This window comes from Bos taurus, chromosome 4, assembly GCF_002263795.3.
Source record: "Bos taurus isolate L1 Dominette 01449 registration number 42190680 breed Hereford chromosome 4, ARS-UCD2.0, whole genome shotgun sequence".
In the NCBI taxonomy this organism is placed as follows: domain Eukaryota; kingdom Metazoa; phylum Chordata; class Mammalia; order Artiodactyla; family Bovidae; genus Bos; species Bos taurus.
In genome coordinates this window covers 116,623,004-116,649,272 of record NC_037331.1, presented here as the reverse complement: position 1 = coordinate 116,649,272, position 26,269 = coordinate 116,623,004, and the positions used below count along the sequence as shown (strand labels likewise).

At 45.8% G+C, this 26,269-nt stretch overlaps 1 protein-coding gene across 5 annotated transcripts in view; it reads right to left on the bottom strand.

Moving 5' to 3' along the window:
• DPP6 (dipeptidyl peptidase like 6) overlaps nucleotides 1-26,269 on the bottom strand; it is a 1,065,758-nt gene that overhangs the window by 250,346 nt on the left and 789,143 nt on the right. For all 5 annotated transcript variants that reach the window (XM_024990441.2, XM_024990444.2, NM_174040.2 and 2 more), the window contains 1 exon segment: nucleotides 16,465-16,539. In XM_024990441.2, the coding sequence (XP_024846209.1) occupies nucleotides 16,465-16,539 (75 nt within the window).

Sequence of the window (26,269 nt, the reverse complement as noted above, 5' to 3'; positions counted from 1 at the left end):
TTCAGCATCAGTCCTTCCAGTGAATATTCAGAGTTGATTTCCTTTAGGATGGACTGGTTAGATCTCCTTGCTGTCCAAGGGTCTCTCAAGAGTTTTCTCCAGCATCACAGTTCAAAAGCATCAGTTCTTCAGTGCTTAGTCTTCTTTATGGTCCAACTCTCACATATGAACATGACTACCGGAAAAACCGGTAGCTTTGACTAGACGGTGAAGGTAATAATATTCCAAAGAAGCTTCAGATATTCTCCATATTTGGACATCGAAACATACTCTCCGCTTTAAAGCTGCTCTGGAAAGGTTAAATGCTGTTTATTGCCATTTGTATGACATTCTAGAAAAGGTCAAATCATTGGGACAGAAGACAGATCCGTGGTTGCCAGAGGCCAGGGTGGAGGAGGGCCAGACAGCAAAGGGGCTTCGAGAGGAGGTTTTCCGGGGGTGGAGCAGTTGAGCACCCTGATCTACAAGAGTGGTTACACCGGCTTCAAAACTCAGGGAGCTGTACACCCCCAGCAGCTACAAACATCAAAAATGAGAAAGAAGGACTTTCCCTGATGGTGCAGTGGATAAGAGTCCACCTGCCAACGCAAGGGACACGGGTTCGATCCCTGGTCCGGGAAGATTCCACATCCTGTGGGACAACTAAGCCCGTGTGCCACAGCCACTGAGCCTGTGCTCGAGAGCCTGGGAGCTGCAGCTACTGAGCCCGAGAACCTCAGAGGCCGGGCTCTTCCCACAGGAGAAGCCACCACGATGCGAAGCCTGCGGACCACAATGAAGGGCGGCCCGCGCTCGCTGCGGCTGGAGAAAGCCCTCACAAAGCGATGAAGGCTCAGCACGGACAAAAAAATAAGCAAATCAATCAATAACATTTTTTTAAATGAGAAAGAAAACCCAATTTTTCCATCACGTTCCATGTAAACTGAAATCCAGGAGATACTGCAGGTGGGCTGCGAAGCATCCAGACCAGAGTCCTCTGAAGGCAGTGGTTCTGCGTGCGTTCTGAGTCGAATAATGACAGAGTCAGCTGTGAAGGGTTCTTGAATATTTCTGACATTAAAAGCCGCCTTAGCATGAGAGGCTTTAGAAGATATTTCAGCAGAACAGGTCTGGTACACACGGCTTAACAAAAGTGCATTTGCTTCAGGAAGCTGGAATCGGGGGGGCTGATGTTGGTCAGTGCCATGACTGGCTTCCTGGGTGGCGTGGTTTGCCTCACGCATTCGCAGCCCAGGAGGCCTGAGTGGTCACAAGCTTCAGTGTGGGGGCCGAGGGGGGCTCTTCCTTTTGTGAACTGAGTCACAGTGAGGGACACATATGGGACAGCCAGGCTGCAAGGCTCCCTGTGAGGGTCTTCAAGTCCAGTGAGGGTTAGACCGGTCAGCCAGCGTGTGACTGGAGAAGTGTAAAGGGCTGTGGACCCTGTGGTCTGTGCAAGGGTCACTAACGCCCTCTTGCACACCCTTCCTAAGGGAGGAATCAGGGGGGCGTGGAGGAGTTCTGGGGTGATGGGGAGTGGTTTTGCTGGCAGGGACAGTGAAGGCCAAAGGCAATACAGAGGTCCGGTCACTAAGGTGCTGAAACAGGTCTGGGTGTCACAGGTGGAGATGTGTCCAACCAAAAAGGACCCCTTCCAGAAGGCACCACCGAGGCTGTGAGCAGGAAGTGAGAGGGGGACCCAAAGGCTCTAAAGTGGAGGCTGGGATAAGCTGACTGGTACCTAGGGCAGCCTGCAGGACAGGTTAAAGCTGCGTGCAGCAGGAGGGAGGCCTGAGACAAGACGCCCTTTGGGAGGGGACCTCAGTTCTTAGGACGCAAATGAAGATTCGCCCAGGGAGCAGCAATGGAGGAAGACTGCGGTGGACGTGCCCGATGGGGGGAGAGGAGATGCAAGGTCTGCACCCGCGGCCCTGGACCTAGGCGCTGGGGGTGCTCGGCCCAACCCACTGACATGCAGGACACAGAAAGCGAAGCCAGTTTGGGGGTGCAGTTAATGAAATCAGTTTGCACACGCTGGGTCCGAGGTCCCCAGGAGGCAGCAGGACATACGATCCTGAGACCAGGTTGAGGACCTGGGGCAGACGTGACTGGGAGGCACTGCTGTGTAGAGCAGCACGTCTCAAACTCCAACAGCACACATATGGGTCACGTCCATGTCTCCTGAAAGTGCAGGTTCCCGGTCATGAAGGTGTGAGCAGGGGCCCGAGATCCAGGATCTCTAACAAGCTTCCTGGTGATACTTCTGCTGCTAGTCTGCGGATCACATTTTGGGGGGTGCCGACAGCCTGCACAGCAACTGCGGTTTCAGACACAGCTGCCCAGGGCGAGGACGCTGCCTGAGCAGGAAGACGACCTAGGCCAGGACCCAGAGGAGAATCAGCTGCGTCTGTGCCCTGGACGCGCCCTAACTGGGCAGGCCTGGAGAAGCACCCACGGAAGCCTCGGGAATTCAGGACCGGGAGAGTCCACGGAGGAGAGAGCCGTGAGTAACCTCTGGGTCAGCTAAGAGGGTCAGCCAGGGAGGCCAGAGGAGGGTGGCCTTTGGGGCTGAACTTCTGGGTCCCCAACAAGCTCATATACCAAAACCCCAACCCCCAATGTGACTGCATTTACAGATGGGCCTTTTAGGATGCAATTAAGGTTAAATGGGGTCACAGGGGAGGCCCCTGATTTGATAAGACTGGTGTGCTCCTGAGAAAAGGCACCAGCGAGTTTGCACACTCACACACCCCCAAGAAAGGTCTGCAGCAAGATGGTGGCAGCCTGTAAACAGGACAGAGAGCCCGCATCAGAAATCACATCTGCCAGGACCTTGGCCTTCCAGCCTCTAAAACTGAGATGAACCTTTGTCGTTTGAGCCATTCAGTCTGCAGATTTTGGCCCTACCAGCCTGAGCTGATCAGCACGGATGTGGGCCCCACGAAGTGGGTGCTGCCGTAACCAGTCCCTAAAAATGTGGAAGCAGCTTTGGGACTTGGCGACAGAGTGAGACTGGAGAGTTCTAAGGTGCCTGCCAGGAAGAGGCTGCATTGCAGGGAGGAGACCGGTGGTGGAAATGTGGACGGGAAGGCCATTCTGATGAGGTCTCAGGTGCTATTGGAAACAAGAAGAAAAGTAACTCTTGTTATAAAGCGGCAACTAATTTTGACTGCATTGTGTTCCAGTCTTTGGTGGAAGATGGAGCTTGTGAGCCATGAAATTGGAAACTCAGCTGACGAGGCTGAATGTTGACGTGGCAGCCCGGGTCCTCCTGGTGCTCCTAGTGAAATGTGAAAGGCGCGAGATGAACCGAGGAAGGCAAGGTCGAGAAAAAGGGAAGCGGAACCGAAAGGCTTGGAAAATTCTCAGCCTGTCCCCACCATGAAAAGCGAGAAGGTTCGTTCTCGCCCCCCGGGTTTCTGAAGACCCACTGATAAGGGGGTTGTTGTGGGTGGGAACCACGAGTGTAATCAGCCACTTGTTGGCAAAAACTCAGGGCTGAGGCCACCTCTCCAGTGTGCATGGCCGGAACGCCCCGCCTAGGGTTTCGGGGGCAGGAGCCCCCCTTGCCGAGAGCCATGAGGGTGACGCTGATGCCCCACCAGGCCCAGGAGGCAGTACATGGACCCGGATAAGATGATCCTCAAGCCCTAAGACACAAAGGAACTTGCTTTGCTAGGTTCTGGGCACCCCTGGAGCCCATGACCCCTTTCTTCTCTCTGCCTTCTCTCACTCAGAATAGGAGTGTCTATCCCGCGTCTGTCCTAGTCCTACTGCGGTATTTTGGAAACACACAACCTGTGTGTTTTCACGAGTTCACAGCTGGGGAGGAATTCAGCCTCGGGTGAATCATGCTTGGAGTCTCACCACATCTGATGGAGATGATGTTGACAAGCGCCTCTGGACCGAGATTTACAGCTGATGATGAGATGAGTTAAGACTCTGGGGGTTCTGTGGACTGGACGAATGTATTTTGAACTTGAGAAGAATATGAATTTGGGGAAACCAGGGGTTCAATGCCACGGAATAAGCTGTGACCCCTCAAAATTCATAGGTTGAAGTCCTAATCCAATGTGAGTCTTTATTAAGGCAGTACCGATACTTCGAATTTGAGAAACTTAGCATCTGATACTGGGGCTCATCCCTGGGAAATTTTCTCTTGCCTAAGGGTCTTGTTCCAGGACACAGAGGGAGTTTGTCCTCCTTACCCGGGGTGCCGCAGGTGGCCTAAGTGGTAAAGCACCCGCTTGCCAGTGCAGGAGACATAAGAATCGCAGGCTCAGGTTCCATCCCTGGGCCAGGAAGATCCCCTGGAGGAGGGAACGGCAACCCACTCCAGTATTCTTGCCTGGAGAATCCCAGGGACAGAGGGGCCTGGCGGGCTATAGTCCATGGGGTCACAAACAGTCAGACACGACTGAAGTGACTCAGGACTCATGCATGCATCTGGGTCATGCTGCTGACTTGCTCTCATTGCTGTGTCTGCCTCTCTCTGCTCCTGCCGCTGTGCACACAGGGACGCTGTGATTCAGAGCATCTCCCAGGCTGTAGCCCTCCCAACCCTTCCTGGGCGATCACTCACGATCCTCTTTCCCTTGGGGGTTCCAAGGGAACGTGCATTTAAATACTTGTGGATGGGCTGGCCCCAGGACCTGTCTCCTCCCTTCCTGTTGAGTCCTCTGGCTGGACCCACACGCCTCACTCCCTGGGGCTCCCTGGTGGCAGTCAATCTCGAGGTTGCCGAAGCTGTTGGTTAATTCAGGCCAGGGGCAATCCAGTAAAAATGAAAGCTGTGACATGATGCAGATTAGACTGCTGGTTGCTTTCACTAATCCTTTCTTATTGCCTCATCCAAGGACTTACATAATCAGAGCTAAGTATCTACCAAATCTACTCATGGATTTCAGTCTCGTTACATTTTCTCATTCCCATGTTATAAGCAAAGGTTTTCCTTCTTTGGATGATTAATAATCTTTGGTAGCTTGTGGAAGCCAAAAAAAAAATAAGAGAACCTTTCAAAGCTCTGGATGCGTAGGTCAGGTGGAGAGCTAGATTACAGAGAGATACTGGCTAGGTCATGTTCCTTCTGCCTAACAGGATGACTCTCTCCAGTGTGTAATTGCCTAATTATACAGCAGATTGCAGTTCTGATGCAAGAACAACACTGCACACTCCCCGTCTCTTCTCACCTTTAGTGAAAATTATTCACCCCTTCACACGCACGTACACACAAGCACACATATGATACACACATGGCAAATCCTGCAAACCTCAACACGTTTTGCCTGTTAAGTTGTCACCGCCATACAGTGGAGGCAAGGCACTGAAAATGCCCACGGCAGCACCCAATTAGGATCATTCAAGCAATGCCTTTTCACGCTGTTCACGGTTTCTCGAGGCAAGAACACTGGTGTGGTTTGCCATTCCCTCCTCCAGTGGATCACGCTGTGTCACTGGAAAAGACCCTGATGCTGGGAAAGATTGAGGGCAGGAGGAGAAGGGGGCGACAGAGGATGAGATGGGTGGATGGCATCACCAGCTCAAGGGACATGAGTCTGAGCACACCCCGGGAGGTGGTGGAGGACAGGGGAGCCTGGTGTGCTGCAGTTCATGGGTCGTAAAGAACCTGGCATGACTTAGTGACAACGACGACACAAAAGCAACACACTGTTTCCGCTCGTTAATTTCTACAGACTCAAACCCACGCTTACTGACTCGGCTGGAAGCCCCATCACGGCAGGTATATCAGTAAAACCCGCCAAGTCCAGGCGTTGGTGTTCACTACCACACCGCAGGGTGAGCCTGAAGACTCCCTGACTTGCTTTTGAGATTTCTGTGACAATACCACTCAGGAGTAAGCGACATGCTAAGATGGGAAAACTCTATAGAAAGTTAAAACCTACTGTTTAGTAAAACTCCAAATTCCCAGGGTACTTGCTGTATCATCCACAGAGCCCATCACGGAGTTTTTCCAACTATACAGCCTACTCATTGCAGAAAACATGAAGGAAAAAGTGGAACCCAATAAACGCCTGAAAATGACATTCAAGAAAGTCTATTATTATAAAAATAACAAGTTTAGTTGCCCAGAAGAAAAGCAAGAGCACGTCCTAACCTGCTTCTAGAGATGGGCTGTCTGATCCTGCCGCTGAGCTAAAATTTCCAGTGGCGTGTGCTATTGGAAATGCGACCAACAGCACCTTCGCACCATTCTGTTACATCATTTTCTCTGATGGCAGCTGGAGCCGAAAACCACAAATGGAACTGGTCCTAACTTATAACAAGGATGAATTCCTTCAGTTTTTAGTAACATAAAAATGCTCTAACCACCAAGGAGAGATAATGAGTCTCTGAGCCCTAGTTGTCGCTGGGAAGGCCCAGTGGCTCGGTCCACAGTAATCTCTGCATACAATTGCTGTCCATTTTAATCAGCTCGGAGTCTCCGCATACAGTTGCTGTTACGCAGCTAACCCACAGTGATGGGCTAAACTGGAACTGAAGAACAGCTCTTGACCAAGAATTTGAGGCCTTTTCCCCCTCCGTGCGTTACAATGACGGCCACTCACAATAAGAGCAATTAAGTGTTCCTGGCTTCACCCCGCCCTGTGTCACTCCGCAAACCCGCTCTTCTCATTTACATTCCTTCATTTCTTTTATTACTAACGACACAACTTCGCTGGTTAATTGAGATGACTCAGATAGACTCCTCCAGCGCGTGGTCTTTGGTGACCTCTGGATGAGGTCACCGCCGCCCGGAAGTGAGGCGGCCCCCTCCCAACGCCCTCTCCTGCAGATAGATGCTCAGCATCCGCTGGCACCACCGAACCCTGGCCCATGTCCTGCTTCTCAAACCCTCCCCGGGTCCTCCGAGACACTGGTCCTTTGGTGGGCTCTTCCTGAAGCTGTCCCTCCCCGCTCCTGCCCTCACTGACGCCGGAGACCGACAGATCACAGCACCCTGTCTTCCGTGGTGCGTCTCTTCATCTCTTCATTTCACCCTAACCTTCCCGGTTACCAGAGGGCTGGAAGATGCAGGAGAAAAGTCCTTCCCCCTGACCAGTAAATCACCCTCCTGTCCCAGGTCACACCCCCACCTCCAGCATGTCTTTGCCACACTGGTAGCGCCCTGAGCCCTGCACCTGTCTTCTCTTTCTTCCACTGGCTTAGCCATCCTGAGACACCAACTGCATGTCTCACACATGCTTTCTGATGTCCACACTGCATCCATCTGCTGCCTTTGCTCCCAATTCCTCCCCTCCAGATTTCTGATCAAACACTCCTCCACTTTCTACCTGTGGCGCCTCTGGGCTTCACTTCCCGCCGTGAACAGGTGAGCGTCCACAGTCCCTCACCAAAATCACTCCTTTAAAAACAGCCTTAACTCCCAATTTCACTCACCTGCCGAATTCCAGCTGCAGAGGGAACTGGACCGACGAGTGCCCCAGGGAAAGGCACCACCTGGAGGCCCGCCTTCCCCGAACCCTCATCCGCACAAGCCCTGCAGCCTGCCCACCCCCAACCCCTCGAGGGCAAGAGGCCAGTGGGCTCTTCTGCTGTCTTTCAACGCCCTGCTCCTCTGCCATCATGCTCAAGCGTTATTGGGAAAAAGAAAAGGATGCGTCAAGAGACACTCAACGGCCTCGCTGCCTCTTCGCCTACAGACAAGCTTCTTCCTTCACCTGGAGGAGGTGTCCTTTCCCTGTGGGCAGAAAGTCCCTGAGACAGTGGGAGAGGGCGGATTGGCTTCAAAGGCCCTGAGATCAGAGGGGGCGGCGGACAGAGACAGGGCTGCCAATAGCACGCGGAGGAGTCTGGGGCCTCCCTGCAGAGCAGCAGGCCATCAGTCTAAGGCAAAAGCCGGGGAGAGACCTACGTGATCTTGGTACATGTCTGCAGGTTATCTGGCTGGAGAAGGGCCAGAGAAGAAGCACAGAGACCAATCAATGCCTGTTCTTAATCACAGGCATGCCAGGTCAAAGGGTTGGTCTGGGACACCATGGGTCAGAGGGCACGCCACAGGTCAGAGAGCATGCCACGGGTCAGAGGGCATGCCACGGGTCACCGCACACAGGCTGTCACTTGTTACAGTCACTCAAGCTGCACACCCAGAGCTGCATGCGTGGCCTCATTAGACTTTCCTGCTGCCTACAGATATGCCCAGAAAGCCTCTTTTTGTAACATTCCATGATACAAATAAATATTTCAAGCACCTACAGAAGCATTCTCCAAAACATTAATCAGTCCTTTCGGCCCCACAGAGTGCCGCAGGTGAGTTCAACCCTCTTTCTCCCCTCTGGAGCATCACCGCTCTCTCTCTCTCACACACAATCACCTCAACAATGTTTGCATTTTGTGGAGAAAAGGACCATTGTGAGGTCCACATTTTCCCGTGTCCAATTCTGAGCTTTTAAATCTAGCTCTGAAACCAGAATAGAAAGACAAAAAGGACAACAAAACAAAAAACCCAAAATTCTGTGCGTGTGCATTTCGAACCAGTTTTGTGTCAAGACAACACAACAACAATCCCCCGAAATGCTAAGCAGCTTTAACTTCAGAAACAAACAAAAGTCATTTAACTTCAAAAACAAACAAAACTCATCAACCACGACCGAACTTCTGGCACAGGAAGGATCTACTCCCTCCAGAGACAGACAGTGGACCTGAGACATTGGCTCAGCCTGGAGCAGAGGCTCCTGAAAACTCTGACCAGCAGCTGGACATCCACGGTTCCGTACAACCACACACAGCACTTCACGAGCTCTGTGACAGCACACAGCACAAAAGTCATGGGACAGTTTCCAAGGACCCAGCAGAGGAAGAGCCCCAGACAACTCGGCCTTCAACAGACAAAGAGCAACACACCAGGATACTAACAAATCAAGGTGAGCAGCTTCCCTTGTAAATTCTGCTGCTGGAGGGAAGGTGGTTGGAATTGAGACTCTGGGTTTAATCACAGAACAAAGGGGCTCCTGAGAACTGCTGGTTGGGGGTTGGTGCCCTTCCAGGGGTTCTGGGGCAGCATCCACACTGGAGGCAATGAGTCCCACTGGGACCATCCCCACGACTGCAGAAATGCCAGTGACCACAGCCCTGCACCTCACAGTTGGACCTGTGGACAGCCACAGATGGAGACAGATACCTCCCTGCAATGCTGACCTCAGCCTTCACGCATGGAAACATGTAAGGGACTCATCTGGCAAGAATCTGGGATCAGCTGGCTCCCTGAGGAAGGCCCAGAAAAGGCTTGCAGACAATGCAGAAAGATCTAGTTCAACAGCTGAACAGTTAAGAATTCCTTTCCCTTAGTCACTACAGGGCAAAGATTTTATCAGTTCTTCTAATGAAGAAGGACTGGCTGGTGGGTCAATACCAGAAGCACACAACGGTAATTACAGTGGTTGCAAATAGGAACGCATACACTCAGAATTACATTGAGTTGTAGTCGAGTTGTTAAGTCAGTCCATAAGTTTGATTTCAATACTTTATAGCCAATCCCTTGTGATTATTAAGTCTCAAGTTATTTGTTTTTAATTAATTTTAATTGGAGGCTAATTACTCTACAGTATTGTAGTGGTTTCCACCATACATCGACACGAATCAGCCATGCGTGTACATGTGTGCCCCGTCCCGAACCCCCCTCCCACCTCCCTCCCCATCCCATCCCTCTGGGTCATCTCAGCGTACCGGCTTTGAGTGCCGTTTCATGCATCAAACTTGGACTGGTCATCTATTTCACATATGGTAATATACATGTTTCAATGCTATTCTCTCAAATCATCCCACACTCGCCCTCTCCCACAGAGTCCAAAAGACTGTTCTTTACATCTGTGTCTCTTTTGCTATCTCCCATATAGGGTTGTTGTTACCATCTTTCTAAATTCCATATATATGTGTTGCTGCTGCTGCTGCTAAGTCGCTTCAGTCGTGTCCGACTCTGTGCGACCCCAGAGACGGCAGCACAGTAGGCTCCCCTGTCCCTGGGATTCTCCAGGCAAGAACACTGGAGTGGGTTGCCATTTCCTTCTCCAATGCATGAAAGTGAAAAGTGAAAGTGAAGTCGCTCAGTCGTGTCCGACTCCTAGCGACCCCATGGACTGCAGCCTACCAGGCTCCTCCGTCCATGGGATTTTCCAGGCAAGAGTACTGGAGTGGGGTGCCATTGCCTTCTCCGTATATATGTATTACTATACTGTATTGGTGTTTTTCTTTCTGACTTACTTTACTCTGTAAAATAGGCTCCAGTTTCATCCATCTCATTAGACTGATTCAAATGTATTCTTTTTAATGGCTGAGTAATACTCCATTGTGTATATGTACCACTGCTTTCTTATCCATTCATCTGCTGATGGACATCTAGGTTGCTTCCATGTCCTGGCTATTATAAACAGTGCTGAGATGAACACTGGGGTATCCGTGTCTCTTTCAATTCTGGTTTCCTCCGTGTATATGCCCGGCAGTGGGATTGCTGGGTCGTATGGCAGTTCTATTTCCAGATTTTTAAGGAATCTCCACGCTGTTCTCCATAGTTGCTATACTAGTTTGCATTCCTACCAACAGTGTAAGAGGGTTCCTTTTTCTCGACACCCTCTCCAGCATTTATTGTTTGTGGACTTGTTGATATGGCAGAAGCCAAAGAAATATTGTAAAGCAATTATCCTTCAATTAAAAGTAAATAAAAAAAATTAACTCTCATAGACATAGGTATTGGAGATTCCAGAATTCTGCTGAGGTTCACCTTAAACCAGACAGGTTCAACCAGACCTATGCATGTTTGGCTGTTTTTCAGATTTCATGTGAATTATAAAGTTCATGGTCCCTTAGATGGCAAACTGGGCTGCATAAACTTACCACAAGGGCAGGAAAAGGGTAGCAATTTATTAGGTCTGAAAATGGCTTCAAATACCTGCAAGAAGCTCAGCAAGAAACCACCTTATCTCAGGTCTGAGCAGGATGCCTGTCAGGGGAGGGGGTGGGAATCAAGAACCTTGGGGCTGAGCACCCCTCTCCCCACCACTGAGGAGGAAAGATGCTAGAAGCCAAGGGACCACACACTCCTGTGTCACCAGCATCTCCCGTCGTCCGCCTTTGAGAAAAGCCGAGAGAGTAGGTCTGCGACTTGGCTCAGAGCTTTAAGTGCTAGACACCTAAAAAGGGCAAGGAAATTGCCACTTTCTGCCTCTGTAGGAAGCAAGGGTGCCCAAGGCCGAGCAAGACACACGTGGACCTCCAGACCCTCTGTGCCGCAGAGCACAGGCAGGGCTGGCCGGGCACGCTGGGAGACGCAACACTGGGCAAATCGGGTGAGGGGACGGGAGGGAGGGAGTGGGAGTGTGGGATTAGCAGGTGTAAACTACGATAGACAGGATGGATAAACAAGGCCCTACTGCACACAGGAGCTATGCTCATAACCTGTGATAAACCATAATGGAGAAGAATAGAAAAAAGCATATACACACATATACACACACACATATACGTGTGTGCTTATTTGCTCAGCCATGTCCGACTCTTGCAATGCTATGGACTGTAGCCTGCCAGTTCCTCTGTCCATGGGACTTTCCAGGGAAGAATACTGGAGTGGGTTGTCATTTCCTATATATATACATATCTCACACATATATATATCTCACATATATATATAATATATATATCATATTTATATATCTCACCTAAATATATATATATCTCAGCTAAAAACTTCGCTGTGCAGCAGAAATTAACACAACATTATAAATCAACTCGAGTTTAATAAAATAAAATTTTAAAAAACGTGACAGTGATGACACCAGGGTCTGGATGGAAGCACGCTACCTCCACAAACCAGCATCCGTATTTAGAATAACAAAGGATTCGAGTAACTTCTCCAACTAAGTGGCATCATCTGTAACTGCTAATACACAATCCTTAGAAGACAGAAGGAATATAACAGTAGTTCTCTGTACACTCTCCTTTTCTAGTACAAAACTTTAAAAAGCTCTTTAAGATGTATACCGGTACAGCAAGAGACATACATCCACATTTAATGGCCTAATAACTTCCCGCTGATTTCTAATGTTATTGCTAAATCTGAGACTCCAGAAGTAGTTAGGACTAAAAAAGAGAGTAAGCTTTCACCTGGGTGCCTACGAGGATGGCAGCATACTGCACTTCCCTGGATTGATGTAGTATCTTTATACCACCAATCTTGAAAGTATCGTAATAAAAACAAAAAATCATAGCAAGAAGTTATATAGATAGAACCCACGATGTTCGAGATCTGGATTAGGCATCTTCTTACATCATGAACTTAGACTACAGGGTAACCCAGACAGTTCAGTGACCCTCCATGTGGGTGTCACAGCATCCCTAAGTCAGTAATGGACAGGACAGCAGCTCCACTTCTCCAGGTCTGGGCCACCTGAGGTCATCAGAAAGTCGCCTGCAGAGGACCGGTGAGAGCTCATTCTCCTGCCCCAAACACAGCCCTCCATAAAGGCTATCATCACACCTCTTGGCCCATCTGATTGGGAAGCCACATAAGGAAGGAAGGAACTCATTATATTCCTTCAGCAGATGTGTTCTGTGCATAAGAGAAGTGCGGTTCAGTCCCTGGGTGGGGAAGATCCCCTGGAGGAGGGCATGGCAACCCACTCCAGTATTCTTGCCTGAAGAATCCCATGGACAGAGGAGCCTGGAGGGCTACAGTCTGTGGGGTCACACAGAGACAGACACGACTGAGTGACTAAGCACAGCACAGCATCTCCTTTAAACACTGCAGCCAGAACTTCCACAAATATTCACTGGCTCTTTTAGAAAATAATTGCTAAGAAAGAATATTTTTCAGATAAAATTTCTCTTTCCTCTTTGGAAGTCACAAAATGTATTAATATTTTTAATGATCTAAGATATCAAGATTCAAGATTTTTCTCCTCCTCCCCTAAGAGTTTTAGAAACTTTTCACATTTGCCAAGTATACTTCAATATGAAGGATTATCTAATTAGATAATTAGATAATCTAATTAATTAGATAACTTTATGGAAATTTACTCCTCTTAGTATAGTTTAGTTACTATAGTTAAATAGCTTTCAAATTAAAATAAAAAATTACTATCCCCCAATGTCTAGCTTAGTTTCAAGAGAACCCTTTAGAAGTGATACACTGAGAAATGTTAAGAAGTTCTACAAGTAAAACAAAGAAAATAACAGAAATACTGGCTCTTTGTGGGCAGAGTGGTCTTTTGAGCAGAAGTGAGAGGGTGTAAACAAAGGTCCGTCTTGTCAAGACTATGGTTTTTCCAGTGGTCATGGATGGATGCGAGAGTTGGACTGTGAAGAAAGCTGAGCACCGAAGAATTGATGCTTTTGAACTGTGGTGTTGGAGAAGACTCTTGAGAGTCCCTTGGACTGCAAGGAGATCCAACCAGTCCATCCTAAAGGAGATCAGCCCTGGGTGTTCTTTGGAAGGACTGATGCTGAAGCTGAAACTCCAGTACTCTGGCCACCTCATGCGAAGAGCTGACTCACTGGAAAAGACTCTGATGCTGGGAGGGATTGGGGGCAGGAGGAGAAGGGGACGACAGAGGATGAGATGGCTGGATGGCATCACTGACTTGATGGATGTGAGTCTGAGTGAACTCCAGGAGTTGGTGATGGACAGGGAGGCCTGGTGTGCTGTGGTTCATGGGGTTGCAGGGAGTTGGACACGACTGAGCGACTGAACCGAACCGAATTGAGAGGGTGTAAATAAACATATTTTGCAAACTGCAGGACTGGTACACACAAATAAAAACATAATATTGTTTATTACTTTTCAATTCTAGAGACATTTATGGATCTATAGGCATCTAAGGCCTGGAAAAATCAGAAAACTGGGCTTGGGTTTATTTCTCAAATCTAATTGCTAACTTTATATTTTTTTAAAAGGGTAATTTTGAGACCATTTAAAAAGCATATGGTTGACACAGTTAAAAATTAGCTAATTTGTGGATGCTCAAGGCTGTTAGTTAAGCTATAAGTTTAATAATATTAAAAGAGTTTAGTAGGAAAAAAGATATGCTAATTAGCAAGATCCCTCCATTTCCAGAATAAATGTGGAATGTTACTAAAATGTCTTACAAATGAGGGTCTTTTTTTTTCATGACATAATTTTTTTTTCCTTTTTGTATATTTAATAGAATTTCAAGGACTTAAAAAAAGTCACTTTGAATCTCGCTCCAGAGCTAAGGAGTTCAGAGAGAAGGTAATGGCACAAACACATCTGTTCAGCACCGAGAATACACATGTGGTTCTGGGCCACATCCCGAGGGGATGGACAGGACACAAAGGGCCTCCTGCTCTAAGAATAGCTGACGACATTAAAAACAGGCAAATGAAACCAGGTGACGTCAAACAACTGGGAACTGACGCAATGCTGCGACTAGTCTGAGTGACCGGGAGGAAGAAACACGCAGTCCAGGCAGGTTGCTTGGACAGCCACATGTTCAGTAACGGCTCAGCACTTACAAACCGTCAAGGGTTACTTCTTTGATTCAGGTTAAAAATATCCAGTTCTATAGATTTTTTAAAATACAGCACACATTTTTGATACTTTGATCATTTTTACAGTTGAAAATATAGCTAAATCCGTACAATTTTTTTTTTTTTACATTTTCCCTCAATTGAGAAATCAAACTGAATACACGTCTACTCCAAAGGCCAACGGATGCTGTGCAGGGAGAAAGCATTAGCTCAAGGTGTCTATTTACAGCCTGTGTTCTACATGAGGGAGACTCGGGTTTAGCAAAATATTCTCTCCCAAAATGGCATCAGCTGCAATGTGATCTGCAGGCACCGTCCCCGAGGAGCACTGGGAGGAAGGAGGGGAATGATGGAGAACTCCATGATGAACAGAACCACAGGGTCCCAGGCACTCCAAGTAGGTAGGTAGGAGAAGCTTGTCTAAAAGATTCTGAAGAACAAATACAAACTTTGTTTCGAAATTTCAAGGAGCAGGACGCTCATTACCAAACACGGCAACTCATCACACTATTGAGCTCCTCCTATTATTAAAAGACTGTCGAGTAAGATGACCTGAAACCAAGTTTATTTTGATGCTTTTCTCACTTGGGCATTGGTTTTCTCTCCTCGGAGCAACTCAGCATTCATTTCCCCATTCCTACAAAAGTCCTTCAAATATCTACTGGGATTCTTCTCTTGTTCAAGGGTGGAGGTTACATTTTTGGCAGCTTCCAAGGGTGGTGAAAGGGGCTGGAATACTATAAGCCATGACCATCACGCTCAGAGGTGTGTAGGGTTGGGTGTAGGATGCATGGAGTCCCAAAGCTAGTACGTCAAGTTCACTGACTTCCCTAATCAAATAGATAGATGACCAGTTGTTCCAAAGGATTCAGATGGAGAAAATGAAAACTTTTACATAATGGACATTTTCAAAACTAGTAAATGGAAAACTGAAGATGGAGAATTTAAAAAGATCCACTTTTGGAGGAATAAATCTCCAATTGAAGTTTTAATTGAGACTGAAATCCAGTTGTCAAGAAATAAAAAACCAGCTGTCAAGTTACTTTGAAAAGAAATTCTACAATGTCTAGAATCGGAGTTGCTTCTCCATGCAAACCCCAGCTTCCTCGCTGGTGTGTAACTCAGCAAGCTTGCCCGGCTCGTGCCGGGGGAAGATTCTCTCAAACTCACCAAGGAGCTACTCAGACATGAATGATGATGCAAGTACCGTTACATCTCACAGAAGCTTCACGAAACTCCAATTAGAATAGTCTCAAAAGAGCTAGAAAGCAGCGGAATTCTACATTTTATTTGCCAGAGAAAAAAGTTCCACTGATGCATATTTCTAAAGCTGCTAATCTCTTGGAAGCCAAACATCTGTTTCACTTAAATACATTGTACCCTCTCGCTCATTTTAAAGAGCCAAAATGAATTCTAATATATTAGTACATTAAAAAGAAGAGAGACCCAGTTTTAGAGTGCTACCAAAGACCAGGATGAGATTTTATAAAAAATTCTAGTGAAATTTTACGGGAGATTCATATAGGAAGTGCTAGAAACAAGGGTTTATACAGAGAAAGTGACAATTCAAGTCTTTTCTAGAATACTGTGATGCCAGGAGATAATTAACACTTGATTTTAATTTAGGGAGAATCTGGAGGTCATTTTTTGTTCTTAGGATAAAATGTATGGCGTGATTGAGAAAATGGCAAGAAAAATAATTTACAAAAGGGTAAAGTAAATCTATAAAAGGACAATTTTTTTGTTACCAAGGAAATCCTATGAAATAGGCCTTTAAAGGAGTTTTTTTTTTTTCTTCCTCTGCTAAAAAGACTTTCATACCTCTGCTCTCTCCTAGGTGGCAGTGTGGCATAAAAGGAGACTATCCCAGAATCCATTAACCATTACAGGATTCAAAGATCAGTAAGAATAGACATTCAAGGGAAAATACTTAATACGGTATTAGAATAAAGAAACACATTTCTATAAATAGGAAAGACGAGTACTCACTGGTTCCACGTTATATGAAAAAAGAGCGTACTCTCTATCTGGAGATATTTCATATCTGATGGCTCTTAATGATTCCTAAAAGAAAAAAAAAAACAGCAAAGAGTTTTAAAACATATACATATAATTCAAAACCTTGCAATGAGACTGTGCCTGATGGTGCCACCGTCAAAATTTATCAATAAAATTCCTTTGCAGCAGACTTGCTAAAGTCTGTTAAACATGGTTATGTCCTTTTTTTTGGCTAATGGGATAATGTTCAGTTACATCATGTTCTTTTACACCTTATTTGTTGTTTTTCAAATTTCAACAAAACATATTATATCTATTGAGACAAGTTGATGTAAATAAACATAAAACAATTCTTTTCCCACAATATTCCCAACCTCTCTGTATCTTTAAACATGGGCTTCCCTAGTAGCTTAGACAGTAAAGTTTACGCCTGAAATGCAGGAGACCCAGGTTGGGAAGCTCCCCTGGAAAAGGGCATGGCAACCCACTCCAGTATCCTTGCCTGGAGAATCCCATGGACAGAGGGTCCTGGCGGGCTACAGTCCATGGGGTCGCAAAGAGTCGGACACCACGGAGCAACTGATACACATGTTTAAGCGTACATTCCTTTGCTCATTGTTATACTTAGAAGCTTATATTAAGCAGATTTGTTCCTAAAATAGAATCGCATTCCACACCTGATTGGGCAACCTGCCTTGCACCTCCATGGACACTGAGTCACAAGTCAGTGGATAGAGGACTCATGTTTTCTTTCAAATTTCTTCACAGCACACAGGTGATTTTACATAAATGAAATAATCAAAAATGCTGTGTTTCCCTTCAACTTGTCTGTCTTCTCTGAAGCACTCGCACTGCTGTACAGACCCTCACACCCAGTAAGAGAGCCCAATATTGTCAGCTTGGCATGCACCACTCTACAAATGATGCTATGACCACATGCAGACATTAGATGTTTCAGTTCAGTTCAGTCGCTCAGTCGTGGCCGACTCTTTGCGACCCCATGAACCGCAGCACGCCAGGCCTCCCTGTCCATCACCAGCTCCCAGAGCTTACTCAAACCCATGTCCATTGAGTCGGTGATGTCATCCCGCCATCTCATCCTCTGTCTTCCCCTTCTCCTCCTGCTTTCAATTTTTACCAATATCAGGGTCTTTTCAAATAAGTCAGCTCTTCGCATCAGGTGGCCAAATATTGGAGTTTCAGCTTCAGCCTCAGTCCTTCCAATGAATAGTCAGGACTGATCTCCTTTAGGATGGACTGGTTGGACCTCCTTGCAGTCCAAGGGACTCTCAAGAGTCTTCTCCAGCACCACAGTTCAAAAGCATCAATTCTTCGGTGCTCAGCCTTCTTTACGGTCCACCTCTCACATATGTACATGACCACTGGGAAAACCATAGCTTTGACTATACTATGTATGTTGACTAAAATATTTTATCAAATGTTCAGCATTATTTGTTTCAAAGTTCTAATTAGGATTCTGTTAAAGTTTTATATCAATTTTAAGAGAATTAACATTTTAAATACTGTATTCTCGCCTAAGATTACATTGCTGTTGTTACTATTCAGTTGCTCAGTTGTGTCCGACTCTTTGCAACCCCATGGACTGCAGCACGCCAGGCTTCCCTGTCCTTCACCATCTCCTGGAGCTTACTCAAACTCATGTCCACGGAAAGCATGTGAAAGACGAGATCAACCATCTCATCCTCTGTCGACCCCTTCTCCTCCTGCCTTCAACCTTTCCCAGGATCCCGATCTTTTCTAATGAGTCAGCTCTTCGCATCAGGTGGCCAAAGTATTGTAGCTTCAGTTTCAGCATCAGTCCTTCCAATGAAAATTCAGAGTTGATTTCCTTTAGGATGGACTGGTTTGATCTCCTTGCAGCCCAATGGACTTTCAAGCATCTTCTTCAATATCACAGTTCGAAAGCATCAATACTTTGGCATTCAGCCTTCTTTATGATGCAAATTTCAATCCCTACCTGACTACTGGAAAAATCATAGCTTTGACTATAGATATTTGTCAGCAAAGTAATGTCTCTGCTTTTTAATACTTTTAAGATTACATTGTATCTTTTTATTTTTTTCAAATTTTCAACAAGATTTTATAGTTTGCTTTACTCTAACTCTTAGCACTTTCCTTAGATTTATCCTAGGTCTTTGTACTGTTTGTATGCTATAAATGGAATATTTTCTCCATTTCTATTTCTAGATATTCATGTTAAGGAATAGAGAAGGTATTGATTTATTTATGCATTAAAGCTATATTAATAAATTTTCTTATTAATTACAGTAGTTTTTAAAAAACTAATGTCTTTTAGGTTTTCTGAAGTAGAATTATATTATCAGAAAAGAGATATATTTTCCTGTACTCAGCATGTAGTTTGCTTGTATACTGCATTTCCCACCATCCAAGAACATATTAAATATTAATGGTGATGTTGAGTATTCCTTCCTGACTATAATTGAAATGGTTTTATTGTTTGCCATTTAGAATGATTTTCTTTGCTCATTGGTCCATGATAAATAGTCTTTATGCTATTTAAGCTGTTTTTACTGTTATTTTACCTGGAATTTTTGTCAGGAGTGATTGATAAATTTTATCAGATGCCCTTTCAGCATCTTCTGGCAAATTGTAAGTGTTTTCCTGTTATTGTGCGGTTGCAGTGAATTTTGTTGATTGATTTCCTGACACCTGAATGCCGTTGTCATGATCACATCTCACTGTTCAGAGAACACTATTATTCACATACACGACTGAACTCTACTTGCCAATATTTTATCTATAATTTTTGCATTTACGCTCGCTAGTGAGATCAGTGTAGAGTTTACACTTTGCATTATTTGGGGCTATTTAGTCATCAGTGACAGAATGTTTCAATAGCACTATTCTGACTTTAAAAAATACTGGGTCTATAAAGATGATGTATATATAATATACATATATATTATATATATATATGGGGGGCATGTTTCTGGTGAGATGCGCATCAAAATGGTTGTGCCCTGTTTTCTTATACTAGATACACAGGTGTGTGATTATGAGTGCAGAGAAGGAGAGGGGGCCATGCGGGAGAGAAAGAAATAAAATGTAGGATGCTCCAAATTATCAAGTAATAGAAGGGAAACGAAGAGCAGAAAGCATCAATATATCCACAGGCTCTTTTGTGAAAACAATCTCCTCGTAAAAAGGAAAAAAAGAATACACAAGTAAAATGCACAAGATTAGTACTGATGACACAAAAGCCAAACAGTGACCAGGTTAAATGAACTCCAAGAGGACGCTGTCGGACACGACTGGGGCTGAACACAGACGGAGGACACGGTGGACTCCATGTCGGACACGACTGAGGGGCTGAACACAGATGGAGGACACGGTGGGCTCCATGGAAGCCCGCACCAAACAGCACACGGACGGCTGCGACTGCGCCTCCCTAGGCAGTGAGGAAGAAGGGAACTCACGGGCCAGGCGGTGCGGCCTGTACCTGGGCCCCTCCTTCCCCTGGAAACCACTTTATCTGGGATCAGACAGCCCCGGGTGCTGCTCCCAGCACTGCCTGTGACAGCCAGAGAAGACCCGAAAGCGCAGTCGCTAGAGAACAGGCTGCAAGGACGATAAAGCTCGACCGCCGAGAAACATCTCCCGGTGGCTTCCCGAGCCGACTTCCCTCTAACCTTGGAAAAGGACCGTTCCGTGCACTTAGATGCATCGTTGATTTTTGCATTATGCTAAGCTGATGCACTATTTTGCATCTGTAATCTTTATTTTAGTCAATACGAGGTGGCCTCCAGGAGCAATCCTGTGACACGCCACGGGGACCACAGGTATGAAAATGCATCTGAAGCTGGGCCCCCTTCTCAGTCTCGAGGTGATGGATCCCTGTGGGTGCAGACGCTGCGGCTGCATCCCTCATGCAATTTAAAAATAACTTTGTTTGGAATTAGGCAAAGCTGAGTTCAGCTCTCGGGAGTCCCAGTTAACAGCTATATTACTCTGAAAAAATTATTTTAACCTTCATAAATTTCAGCCTTCTTATTGATAAATAGTAAATGTTCCCACTCATAAGACTCCTAAGGATTTCAGTTAAATAAGATAATATATATACCGTGTTTTACTTCTTGTCGCACTGTGAGCTCTCAAACATCAATCATCATTGATTTATCCTGTGTAAACCCTGCACATCCTCTTCCTCAGTTTCCCTGGCCGTCTGCCCACCTGGGCTGACGTCTCCTGACCGAGATCTCCGACTTCCCTGAGATGGCCCACTCTTCCACCAACAAGGCTCAAATCCCCCGGACGACCCAGACCTCTGCTTCAGCTCTCAGCTGCCTGCACACGCAGCGTCTCCAAGTCTTCCCGGTTCTCCCTCCACAACACAACGTAAACCCATCCCATCTCTGCTTTTCTCCCTCCATTCAGGGCGTCATTTCTCTTCATCTGGACCTGAAGCAGCCCCTGGGGGCTCCTGACCTAGAGTCTTTCTCTTCTCCAAATATGCTTTTATACTGGAGTCTAGACTTACTTCCTAAAACACACACTTGTCCTTGAAAATCCCATCCATTCCAATCTCCCACAGAGTAAAGAGGACCCACAAAGTACCACACAGGTGACTTACTCTTTTCCAGGACTTTTAAGCCACAGCCTCCCACGGCCCTCCTGGACAAGCTCACCAGGTCACGACTTCTCCTCATGGTCTGCCCAGAACCCTCCTGACTCCATCTGTTCATGCTGTGAGGATGCCACTTCCCACTGGTCTGCAGACCACAGTTGCCTTCCAGGGGTGGCTGGAATGCTCCCTCTTCAAGACCTCATCTATGTCAGGGCCAACACCCTTTCCTCCTTCCTTCCTTATTCCCGTCCCACATGGGACTACAACTTGGAACATATTTCATTCAGATGCTGCCTTCTTTTATACCTGGGCTGAAAGCTTTCCAGAAGTAGACACTGTATTTTATGAATCTGGTATCCCGCCACCCACCTCCTCGTGCAGCTCAGGGTCTCACTCAGAGAAGACTCCTCCTTAAGGTTGAATGATGCCTGTGCAGCGGTGAGCGCAGAGCAGCATCAGCCCAGCCTCCCCTACAGAGGAACAGGTCTGGGGCAGAAACACGGAGCTGTGCCTGGACGTCTTCTCAGGTCTTTTAAAAACACAAGTATTGATATAACATATTCTACTAACCTAGGTTAAATTTAAAAGCAGGAGAGGGAAGGATTGGGAGTTTGGGATATATACATATATATATATATGTACACACACACACACACACACACACACACAAACATATACACACACACATTCCATGGGGCTGCAGAGTTGGACACGACTGAGCACACAGAGAGACAGATGCACGTGTATATATATGAAAGTGAAAGTGTTAATTGCTCAACTGTGTCTGACTTTGTGACCCCCATGGACTGTAGCCCACCAAGCTCCTCTGTTCATGGGATTTCCCAGGGAAGGGAGAGGGTTGCCATTTCTTTGTCTAGGGGATCTTCCTGACCTAGGGATTGAATCTGGGTCTCCTGCATTGTAGGCAGATTCTTTACCATCTGGGCCACCAGGGAAGCCTATATATATGTATATTTACATATATATATAACTGAATCGCTTTGAGGTACAGCAGAAACTGACAACATTGTAAATCAACTACATTTCAATAAAAAAATTTTAAATAGAAACAAAGAAAATAAACATTGGAAAATAGTTTAAAGAGTTAAATTATACAATTTATAAAGTTAAATATATACAATTATATGCAATTTAAAAGGTTAAAAACAGAATGAAAATGAGAATTAAAATAAGTAAAAAACACTTCTGTCTTTTGTTCTGTCTTGTCATATGAGAGGTAGACAAAGAAACGGAAGGAAGAGAAGGAGAAAAAGTAAAAGAAACCATCAGGAATACAAAGGAAGGGGTCATCTGAGACCCCAGAGGAAAAAGGAAAAACACAGAAGGACAGAGAGGATGCGCTGAGCCAAGTAGACACGGGAAGAAACACAGAATACACAGACGTGGACCACAGCCGTCTACAGTATTCCTGCAAAAGATGCTGACTTCTCAGGCTGCCCTTTTGTCTGCAGACTCAAAGTTCTGACACGCCGAGGCCAGTCTGGTCAGAAGCCAAGGCTTGTGGTCACTCTGCGGACGGGCCAGCTCCCCCAGCCCCACCAGCCAGATCTGCTATCTGTGAGAATAGTATGTTTTGCTGCTGCCAATACAATTTTTAAAGCAAAGCCAGAAATGTGGACACTGAGTTTGTACAAAGCTACTCTGTGGGCCAAACAAAACCTTTCCCTGGACACCGTCGGAGCCAGAGCTGACCGTCTGAATTACGGACAAAACAAGGCTATTCCTCTGCCACAGCCCTGACTTGGGGGCCCAGTTTAGTCATACTACTGATGGCTAAACACTTAGTCAGCTTGGGGCAGCAGTGCTTGCTGGGCACAGCCGGCCCCACCACAGACGTGTCCTAGCTGGGGGTCTGTTGGCACCAGTTCAGGGAAGAACCTTCTGGATTTCCTTGGCCATTTGTCTCCTGGAGTCTGGAACAGCTCTAAGAACACTTGTAATTATGTCCCTCCCTGTGGGGAGTTAGAATTCATTCATTTTTAGAGAGTGAGATAAAAATTCAAATTCTACTGTCTCATGATGATATAAAATCAAAGAGAGAAAGAAATTAGAGAAACAAAAAGGCTTTTCATTTAAATGCTAATCCAGCAATTTAAATAAGTAATTAAAACAAGTCGATCAGTAATTAAACAAGTAAAGACATAAAAAGTTGAGAAAGTCTGACATAAGCGTAACAACAGGATATTTTTTCTATTTGCTTGTTTTTCTCTTCCAAGTGTTTCCAGGAACCATCTATAGCTCTTACATATTCATCAGTGGAAGAAATCTAATGTCTTTGGAATGTGAGGTTGAATTTTTTAAAATCTGATTAAAATTACTGAGTGAATGGCACTGAAACAGCAATTATGGAAATCATCACACTGCAAAATAATGTACAAAATTTCACCACCCAATGAGACGAGCTACCGTCAGAACTCGGGGTTGACTTCCAGCCTTCTCAGGGTACATGGATGATGCTGACAGGTGTTAACTGAAGTGTATTATATTGCATTCTTTTGTGTTTATTTACTAAAACATCATAAACATGTTTGCATTATTTAATACTCTGTAGCCTTCATAACTATTATTTTAAGGGCAACATCATGTTAATTAATTAAGCAGTTAGGCTGCCTTGGGTCTTAGTTGGGTCTTTGCCATGGCATGAGGACTCTCTAGTCGTGGTGTGTGGGTTCGGCAGTTGCGGCATGCCGGCTTAGTTTCTCCGAGGTACGTGGGATCTTAGTTCCCCAGCCAGGGATCGAACCCACATCCGCTGCATTGCAAGGTGGATTCTTAACTGCTGGACCACCCAGGGAAGTCCCTTTAATTTACTCTTACCAATTGAGCTACGAGGGAAGCCTATTTTTACTTACTTACTTATCTCATTTCTCAAGTGTCATGCCTTTTCACTATTGTAAGAAACGTTTTAGAAAATTTACTTATGACAAATTCCCTGGAATGAGTCAGAAGACGTAAATATTTTTATTAACCTTGGACGCATCGCTAAGTTGCTTCCCAAACACCTGAAACGATGTAAACAGTACACTGAATGACTGAACCCACCGTGCAGCTCCTGGCTGACCAATGGTATCGTAAGTGCAGAGAGCGTAAGAGCATGGGGACCGCAGCTGACACGGTGGCCTACGCTGAACCAGCCGGCTGGATCCACAGCTCATGAAGTGGAGGTCAAGTCACGGTTGTCTGTGGACCCTCTTGGTTTCCTCACGGAAGAAAGGAAGGGTTTGAATGACACAATCTGCAGAGACTATTTCCACTTTAGATACTGAAATCTCAAGCAGAGGCCAACACTGCATCCGGTGGAGAATTTTTACACTACTATGTTTCAGAAGAATTGGAGAGATGGTGGTGAGTTTCTGTAAGAATTTCAGCCCCTGTGAAATTTATGTTATTAAGCCCATTTTAAATGCACTTGCACTGGAGAAAGAGAATCAGTGGGATGACTGTGGCAATTTCTTGAAACAACACAGCAGTGAAGTTTGCCACTGATGAACTGCTCCTTCACGAACAATTTCTCTGGAGCATGCAGGGCTGTTTGAAAGTGCTTTTCCCACAGGAGAATGTCTTTCAAAACTGGGGTCAGTGCTCTCAAACCTACTGCTGCTGCTTCTCAGTAAGTTGAGGGAACACACTAAATTCTTTGTTGTTATGTCAACCATCTTCACAGCATCTTCTGAGGAGTAGACTTCATCTCAAGAAACCACTCACTTTGTTCATCCATAAGAGCAACTCCTCATCCATTCAAATTTTATCATGAGATTGCAGCCATTTAGGTGCATTCTCAGGCTCCACTTCTAATTCTAGTTTTCCGGCTGTTCTGCATGTGCCATTACTTCCTCCAGTGAAGTCTCAAACCCCTCAGAGTTATCCGTGAGGGTTAGACTCAACTTCTCCCAATCTCCTGTTAACATTGGTGCTTTGACCTCTTCCCATGAATCATGAATGTTCTTAACATATAGAATGGTGAGTCGTTTCCAGAAGGTTTTCGATTGACTTTGCCCAGATCATCAGAGGACTCACTATCTATGGCAGCTATACTCTAATGAAATATTTCCTTATGGGCTTAAAAATCAAAATTAGTCTTAGATCCATGAGCTACAGAATGGTTGTGTTTGCAGGCATGAGAATGTTAATCTTGTTGTACATCTCCATTGGAGCTTCTGGGGACCAGGTGCATTGTCAATGAGCAGTAATATTTTGAAAGGCATCTTCTTTTCTGAGCAGTAGGTCTCAACAGTGGGTTTAAAATATTCAGCAGACCGTGTGGTAAACGGATGAGCCATCATCCAGGCTTTGTTGTTCTGTTTATAGAACACAGGGCAGAGTAGATTTAGCCCAATTCTTAAGGGCCCTAGGACTTTTGGAATGGTAAATGAGTACTGGCTTCAGGCGAAAGTCATCAGTTGCATTAACCCTCATTGTGAGAGTCAGCCTGTCCCTCGAAGCTTTGAAGCCACGTATTGACTTCTCTCTCGCTATGAGAGTCTTTGATGCTGTCTTCTTCCAACATAAGACTGTTTCATTTATCGGGCTGGCCCAAAAGTTCATCTGGTCCGTCTGCTGAGATTCTGGCCAGCCCAATAAATTGAAGCTGTGTGGCTTACTGTAGCCACCTTCACTGATCATCTTACCTAGGTCTTCTGGATGACCCACAGCTCCTACATCAGCACTTGCTGGCTTCACCCTGCACTAGATGCTAGAGAGACGGTTTCCTTGCACAGACTTCACGAACCAGCCTCTGCCAGCTCCAGACTTTTCTCCTGCGGCTTCCTCACCTGTCTCAGGCTTCAGAGAACTGAAGAGTTAGGGCCTTGCCTGGATTAGACTTTGGCTTAAGGCAATGCGGTGGCTGTTCAGATCTTCTGTTCAGAACATTAAAACTTTCTCCACGACACCAATGAGGTTATTTTGCTTTATCATTCGTGTGGTCACTGGAAGAGCACTTTTCACCTCCTTCAACAACTCTTCCTTTGCATTCACAACGTGGGTAAATGGCCAGAGGCTTAGCTTTCGGCCTGTTGTGGCTTTTGAGGACCTCCCTCACTACGCTTCACCACTTCTGACTTTTGATTTAAAGTGAGAGGCCTGGAATGTGACTCTTCCTTTCACTTGAATACTTAGAGGACCTTGTAGGGCCATTAACTGGCCCAATTTCAATACTGTTGAGTCTCA